Raw genomic sequence first — 8446 nt, 5'->3', positions numbered from 1 at the left:
ATGGAGAACAGTATGGAGGTTCCTTAAAAAACTAAAAATAGAACTACCGTACGACCCAGCAATCCCACTACTGGGCATATACCCTGAAAAAACCATAATTCAAAAAGAGTCATGTACCACAGTATTCATTGCAACTCTATTTAACAATGGCCAGGACATGGAAGCAACCTAAGTGTCCATCCACAGATGAATGATTAAAGAAGACGTGGCACATATATACAATGGAATATTACTCAGCCATAAAAAAGAAACGAAACTGAGTTATTTGTAGTGAGGTGGATGGACCTAGAGTCTGTCATGCAGAGTGAAGTAAGTCAGAAACAGAAAAACAAATACCGTATGCTAACACATATATATGGAATCTAAACAAAAGAAAAAAAAATGGTTCTGAAGAACCTAGGGGCAGGACAGGAATAAAGACGCAGACGTAGAGAATGGACTTGAGGACACGGGGGGTGGGAAGGGTAAGCTGGGACAAAGTGAGAGAGTGGCATGGACACATATACACTACCAAATGTAAAATCGATAGCTAGTGGGAAGCAGCCGCATAGCACAGGGAGATCAGCTCGGTGCTCTGTGACCACCTAGAGGGGTGGGATAGGGAGGGTGGGAGGGAGGTGCAAGAGTGAGGAGATATGGGGACATATGTATATGTATAGCTGATTCACTTTGTTATAAAGCAGAAAGTAACGCACCATCGTAAAGCAATTATACTCCAATAAAGAGGTTAAAATATAATAATAATACGCCTGTGACTGACCCAAAGCTTTATCATTCCTATTCTGATGGGAGAATCGTACTCCACAAGGAAAGCGTTCTTATTTATTGCGCACCTAGGATATGCCAGTCTCTTTCCAAAGGCCTCTTCTTTCTCTCTCCAACATATGTTTGTTCGGTGTATTAAAGAGCTGATGATCGTAGCGTGGGGAATTAATTTACTTTCCAAGCATGGCAGTCTGTATTCTAAATATCTACAATGGCAGCTACCCCAAATACCATATCCCTTAGCCTATTTTATGGACAAAGAAATAGAGGCTTACAGAATGCAGAATCATCTCTGGGAGGCAGATAATGCCCCAGCATAAAGAGCATAAGTTTCCAAGCTAGACAGAATTGGCCTTGAAACCCAGTTCTGCAACTTTGGGCCACCTGTTTAATCCCTTTGGACCACATGTTGCTTCTCTTGAGAACAGAGTAATAACACCTCCTTGCAAGATTTGAGTAGAGATGCAAAGTAGGCCTCCTAGTACAGCTTCGTATTTGCCAAATACATGGTCCGAGGTCCATAGTGAATGAATGAAGTAGGGAAGACGCCAAGGCTAGAATACATGTTATCTCTTCCATGGTCTGTTCTCAATCTATATCCATATTATGTTGCCCTATCATCAGTCCATATAGCAGAGTCCTTAGGGGCACAGATGTTGACTTTAGATAAATCTAGGTTTTAAACTGAACTCTGCTATTGTTTATAAGCGGAGCAGTCTTCAAGTTTCTTAAACTCACAAGGACTTAATTTTTTCATCTGTAGAATGGGATTATCTCACTTACCATAGAAGATTATTGGAGGCAGTCAGTGAGGCGATGTTTATAAAATGCTTAGCCAAGTGCCTGGCACATCATGACTCAGTTAATTTGGGAGTACCTGCTATTTGAATACTACCTTTTTTGGATGGTGATGACAGCCAAGGTTCTTTTTCTCTTACAGAGCATACTTGGATGTTAATGAGCTGAAGAACATTCTTAGACTGGATGGATCAACACACCTCAATATCTTCTTTGCTAACTCCTCGGAGGAGGAATTGGCAGGAGTAGCAACTTGGCCGTGGGACAAGGAGGCCCTAATGCATTTAGGTGAGAATTAGAAACTTCTTCGGGAAGAAATTGCATTAGTACAGGAATACGTTTAGTAGTAAGGATGATGATGGGGACCATGGTAGTGATGACGGTGAACAACCTATTTACTTATCACTTTTTAATTTTTCAAAACTCTTTAGCATTCCTTATCTTTCACCCATCAAGTGATGCTTTGAGAAATACCACAATGTTATTAAACCTGTTCTACCAATGGAGAAACTTAAGATCCAGAGAGGGAGTGGGACTTATCCAAGGTCACAAACAAATCAGCGGCAGAACCACAACTGGAATTTAAATTTCCAACTCTCTTCATCTGTTGCTTTCTCCTTATACCCCCTGCCTCTTAGTTCATGCAAATATCTTCTCTACCTAGTAAGCACATTGTGCTGGCCCTGCCAGTGATGGGTTGACTTGAAAGATGCCAAAGAGGCAAGAGAGAGTTCGTAAGAACTCCCTTTTCCTCCATATTCCACCCACCAGCACCACCAGGAACTCTTCTTACATTCAAATTATGCAAATCCATAAACAAGACATACGTTTACCCAAACCAGTCACCAAAAGTCAGAAGTGACAATGGTTTCTGAAGCAGGCCCTGTAAGCAAACGTTGTTCTTTAATTTTAATTTTTCCATGCTCTCTTCCAATACACGTCTATAGGTAGACGTGCATTTTTCAACTTGTGCATATTTGAAATCATAGCATACATGCATGTGTTCTTTTTCACTTAATATTCTTTTTTTCACTTAATATTATGCTGTCTACATTTTCCCACGTTGAAACAGTCTTCAAAATTACTTCCCACCCAACTTTTTTTCATTTAACATCACAAGAGGAAAGCATCTCTCTAGGTTATGTCCAGTTCTCTAAAGACAAGATATTTTTTAATAGCCACATAATGTTCCATTGACTGAGGGCACTGCAATTTATTTGGCTATCTTCCCCTTGTTAGAATGTTCCTATTATTTACACCAGTGAATAGTGATGACTCAGTGAGTACCTTCATCTGAGAATGTTAGGGCTCAGCAGAGTGATGGTGCTGGATGTTTCCTCAGGCCTGTCTGGTCTCCTGGTGATACAGCCAGAGTCCAGTAGCTGCTCTAAATCCACAATATCTTGGAGATAAGGGACTCTGCAACTTCAAACATTAAAGTTGTGTTGAGTCAGACTCTAGACTTAGTTCCCTGCAGACCACTATTTTTTCCTAGTTGTTTTTCAGAGAGTGAAACCAATTTGTGTGTCTGTGTGTGCGCACACACACATATGTGTGGTTGTGTAAATAGATAGAAACAAAAATAAGTATCTAGTGGTTCTAACTGGGTGGATTTTTATGCCCTAGGAGACATTTTTCAATGTCTAGAGAAAATTTTGGATTTTACAAATGGGGGAATGCTACTGGCATCTAGTGGGTAGAGGCCAGTGATGCTGCTAGATCTCCTACAGTACCCACAGTAAAGAATTTTCCAGCCCCAAATACCAGTAGTGCTGTTGTTGAGAAACCCTGAGATAGATGATGGGTGGGTAGACAGACAGACAGGCAGACCTAGACAGACAGGGGCGAGACAGAAGAGAGTGTGCAGCTCAGGCAAGCTGAAGCTGATTAGCTTATGTCACATGCCTGACATGGTATATGGGAATCTTGCTGGTTCAGGGCCAAAATACATGGTTGTTCTTAGCTGTGACTTAACAGGATGGCCTTAGGCAAGACTCTTTCCTTCTCCAGGTCTCAATTTCTTCAGATTTTCAAGGAATAGGTTAGACTTAGAGGGTCTCCAAGGACCCTTCTCGGTGCTGAAATTCTGTCCTCTTGGAAAATCAACCAAAAGGGTCATGATCAGAGTTTTAGCAGGGCTGAACAGCAGGCTTCTAAAATTAGAGAAAAATACTCCTGATAATACCGGGAATTTCAGAGACTGGCTCAGGACCAGGAATACAGAAGGCTATAAATCCATAGCATGTTATAGTATTTCAGGATGATGTCAGCCTCGAGCTATTTCACCTTTTAAAAGAAGCAGTGGAACAGGACTCAAGCTCTGTGCTGTCGCTCTGTGAAAAGGGGAGAGTTGGGAGGGGATGAGGTGAAACAGACAGAGCCAGGCTGGACATTAAGTCTGCAATCCTGTCATTATCCCTGGAAATACCTGAGGGGACCTGCCAGCCTCCCATTCCCCGTTTACCTCAATGTTAAAGCTTCACAGAAAGACAGAGAATCATTGGCACTATCTATTGTAGCTGTTTATTTTAGAGCACACCAGAGAGATGCAAAGTCACTTGCCCCAGATGACACAGCCAGTGAGAGACAGAATGAAGATTGCAATATGGATTGCAATCAAGCTAACTCCAGCTGGCCTCCAGGCTGCCACCTCCCCATCCTGAGACATCTCGATCATAAGCAGTTCCTCTGCAGTAGGCCCAATCAAACCCAATTTATTAGAACCATATATATATATATATAGATATATATATATATTTTTTTTTTTACCCTCTTTTCCTGCTGTTTTGCCATGATCCCTGGAAAAAGCCTTGGGTGGGAAGGCGATTATGTTTCCTATTATGATTGACAGAAAATAATTGAGAGAGATTTCCTGTCTCAATTTCTCTTCCTCCCCGCCTCTGCCTGCCCCTTCTCACATACACACGCGCGTGCACACAGCCCCACACATCCTCTCATACATCTTTATCTTTGTGCTGGAAGGCTCTGAGCAGTTCAGAATTAATAGACTCCACGAGCCCCATGGCTGAGCAGGCTCAGCCTCCCAGCAGTTCGGTCCGAGATAAAACTACCCCCATGCCTGCTCCAGGCTTGCCAGCACGAATCAGCAGGGCCCTGGCTCCTCTCCATTCTCTCCTAAGATCCTGCTCTGCACAGTCACTGCTTGCAGGTTGCTCAGACTTGCATCTTAACCTGCCCTTAAACACACTTGGATTTCCTTCTTTTTTCTTTGGCCACTCCGCGTGGCTTGTGAGATCTCAGTTCCCCGAAGAGGGATCGAACCTGAGCCCCGCCCCCAGCAATGAAAGCACCGAGTCTTAACCGCTGGACCGCCAGGAAATTCCCCACACTTGGATTTTGCAGTTGAAATATCTCTCTGCCAGCCTGTATGTATTTCTCCAGTGCCTAAACATGAAGATAGAGCCATGCTATCCACTGATTTTCCTGACATCTGGTCCATCTATCTGCCCAAGTGAAGCAAAGCTCAATCTTTTAAGGCGTGGGGTAGATTATTGCTTCTCAAACTAGAACGCACAGGCAAGTCCTCTGGGGCTGTTGTTAAAATACTTATTCTGATTCTGTAGGTCTGGGGTGGGGCCTAAGAGTCTGCATTTTTAGTCACCCTCCAGGTGACGCTGATGCTGCTTGTTCTTGAGCTACACCTGGAGTAGCAAGTGGTTAGACAGTAAGTAGGGCACTTGCTGTGTGTCAGGTGCTATGCCGGCTGCCTACGCGTGATTACTTAGGCCTCACAAAACATCTTTAATTGGGTCGGCATTCAGCAAATATTCAACATACATTCAATGAGATGCCATATTCTGGACCCTGTGTAACACTAGCAGTAGAACTCAGATTAAGACCCCTGGCTTTGGAACCCAAGGATCTTGGGTTCAAATTCCAGCTCCCCATTTACTAATTCGATCATGGGCCAGTTACTTCACCTCTCTGTGAGTCCGTGCCCCTGTTACTGGGTTGTGAGATGATTCAGCGTGATTATACACGTCAAACCCTGAGCACAGGGCCTGAGGATACATAATGAATGCTCAAGAAACAGTGGCTGTTTTGACCAGTGTTATAATGGTGAGCACGCCATGGTGCTGGGCTTTATGAATATTCACTCTCAAAGGGTGCAGAGCTGCAGAAATGGGATGCAGAGATGGCAATTGACTTGCTCGATGTCGCAGAGTTAGTGAAGGCAAAATGAGAACCGGAACCAAGGTGTCTGGCCGTGAGGGCTTCATTTAAGCAAATGCGTGTAGAGTGTTTGTGAACCAGGGCGGGCCACGCTTCCTAAGAAGTTGCAGCTGAAATGTTGGCCAGCCCAGAAATCAAAGTCCTTGAATTCTAATTATGCCACTTCTTCTAAGTAGTTTGGAATCCCCTGGTTAAGTTGCCTCACTTTTTTAGACATCGGTGTTTTCAACGGAAAAATGAAGGGATTGCGCAAAATGACTTTCGAGACTCCTTCCTACTCAATCAGTGATTAACACCGCAAGTCGTAACCGCTCTCAGCAGTGGAGTCATAGGGTGGAGAAGCCTGTGGTTACTTTGGGCAGCACCCCACTTACCCTTGATTGATTTGGGGATCCCTGCATCAGGAAGCAGAGTGCCCAGTTTGCCTAATCCTCTGGCTTTCCCCTTGCAGGTGGCATTGTCTTGAATCCATCTTTCTATGGCATTCCCGGGCACACCCACACCATGATCCATGAGATCGGACACAGCCTGGGCCTCTATCACATCTTCCGAGGCATCTCAGAAATCCAATCTTGCAGTGACCCCTGCATGGAGACAGAGCCCTCCTTTGAGACCGGAGACCTCTGCAGTGACACCAACCCAGCCCCAAAACACAAGTTCTGCGGTGACCCGGGGCCAGGGAACGACACCTGTGGCTTTAATAGCTTCTTCAACACTCCTTACAACAACTTCATGAGCTATGCAGGTAAGGCCCACACTCTGCTGGGTGCACGGGGCTGGGTGTCAGACGTGGCCTCTGGTCCTGGCTCAGAGAAGCCTCGAGCAAGCTGCTTGCCTTTTCTAAGATTGCTTTATCCCAACAATTCCTCATCCCAAATAATCAAGATAATATTCCTTCCGTGAGCACCTCGTGGATACAAGGAAGATGTTGTATCTGAGGGCTCCTCAGAAAGATACTTCAGGAAGCTCACCAGGACTGAAAGTAGGGAAACCTGCGTAGAAGGTCCAGCTCTGCCACAGGGTCACCTAATGCCTTGGGGTCTGTCACATGCCCTCTCTGGGTCCCGCTTTTCTCAAGAAAATGGAATCTTTGGAACTGACCTCCACGGTTCCTCCTAGTTTTGCAGCTGTAATTTTCTAAGCTGGTGGTGGTTGAAACTTTATTTATTTATTTGAAACTTTTTTTAAAACACAGAACTCTCACATGCTCCTTTAGTGTTTTATTATAGAAAAAATAGAATGCTTTTGGTTTTGCAAATATGAAATTATTACATAAGTTGGTTATGTTTTCCTCCTAACTGCATATATCCTTTCAAAGCCCTATTTCATACCATCAGTAACAGCATTAAAGACTCATTCTTTGGGGGCTTCCCTGGTGGCGCAGTGGTTGAGAGTCCGCCTGCCGATGCAGGGGACACGGGTTTGTGCCCCGGTCCGGGAAGATCCCACATGCCGCGGAGCGGCTGGGCCCGTGAGCCATGGCCGCTGAGCCTGCGCGTCCGGAGCCTGTGCTCCGCAACGGGGAGAGGCCACAACAGTGAGAGGCCTGCGTACCGCAAAAAAAAAAAAAAAAAAAAACCTCATTCTTTGGATTCTAGGATGCCCTGAACTTCCTTTTAGTGTATATCGAGGCCACTTCCAGCCCTTATAACATCTTTGGCAAATCAGAACAAGATATCCCTTCCTTAGGGCAGCCACAGCCCTCACTACTGGCCGCCTAACCAAGAGCTTTTGGGTAAGGCACCACCTGCAAAATTGCACATGGTAGCCCAGCATCCAATTCTATTATAATATTCAACTTAAGTATTCCTTTCCACCAACGAAAACAAGCGAGCTCTGTGAAGGCAGAGCTTGCCTCTAATACATCACTGTCTTCTCAGTACCTAGCACAGGGCCTTGTGCCTTAAAAATGTTTGTTAAGAAGAAAGGGAGGAAGGAGGGAAGAAGGGAAAGAGAAAGGCAGGGAGGGAAGAAAATGAATAAATTCTCTAATAACAGGCATATAAAATTGATTCTTATCAATAACAATATTTCTTCTTGTAAAAAAGCTTACTGTTCATAAAGGACTTTAATATACACCATCTTATTTAATTCTCACAAGAAACCTATGAGGTAGGAACTATCACCATTTCACAGGTGACAGTACAATCCATAGGCTGACTGAAGTCTTTGGCCCCAGGTCGCACATCTGACTCAAAAGTATTTTTTTTTTTTTTTTACGATGGAATTGCTTAGTTAAATCTCTAATTTTACTTTATTTTTTTTAGCATCTTTATTGGAGTATAATTGCTTTACAATGGTGTGTTAGTTTCTGCTTTATAACAAAGTGAATCAGCTATACATATACATATATCCCCATATCCCCTCCCTCTTGCATCTCCCTCCCACCCTCCCTATCCCATCCCTCTAGGTGGTCACAGAGCACCGAGCTGATATCCCTGTGCTATGCGGCTGCTTCCCACTAGCTATCTATTTTACATGTGGTAGTGTATATATGTCCATGCAACTCTCTCACTTTGTCCCAGCTTACCCTTCCCCCTTCCCGTGTCCTCAAGTCCATTCTCTAGTAGGTCTGCGTCTTTATTCCTATGCTGCCCCTAGGTTCTTCATAACCTTTTTTTTTTTTTTTAGCTTCCATATATATGTGTTAGCATACGGTATTTGTTTTTCTCTTTCTGACTTACTTCAC

At 44.0% G+C, this 8446-nt stretch overlaps 1 protein-coding gene across 1 annotated transcript in view; it reads left to right on the top strand.

Annotated features, from left to right (window-relative positions):
* PAPPA (pappalysin 1) overlaps positions 1 to 8446 on the top strand; it is a 267788-nt gene that overhangs the window by 54126 nt on the left and 205216 nt on the right. Inside the window, exons 3-4 of the mRNA XM_024126382.2 lie at positions 1706 to 1851; positions 6209 to 6502. Of these exons, the coding sequence (XP_023982150.1) occupies positions 1706 to 1851; positions 6209 to 6502 (440 nt within the window). The remainder of the gene's footprint in view (positions 1 to 1705; positions 1852 to 6208; positions 6503 to 8446) is intronic.

The sequence above is a fragment of the Physeter macrocephalus genome, chromosome 9 (genome assembly GCF_002837175.3).
Source record: "Physeter macrocephalus isolate SW-GA chromosome 9, ASM283717v5, whole genome shotgun sequence".
In the NCBI taxonomy this organism is placed as follows: domain Eukaryota; kingdom Metazoa; phylum Chordata; class Mammalia; order Artiodactyla; family Physeteridae; genus Physeter; species Physeter macrocephalus.
Note: the sequence above shows the minus strand (reverse complement) of the source record. Positions and strands in the feature narration are given on the sequence as shown.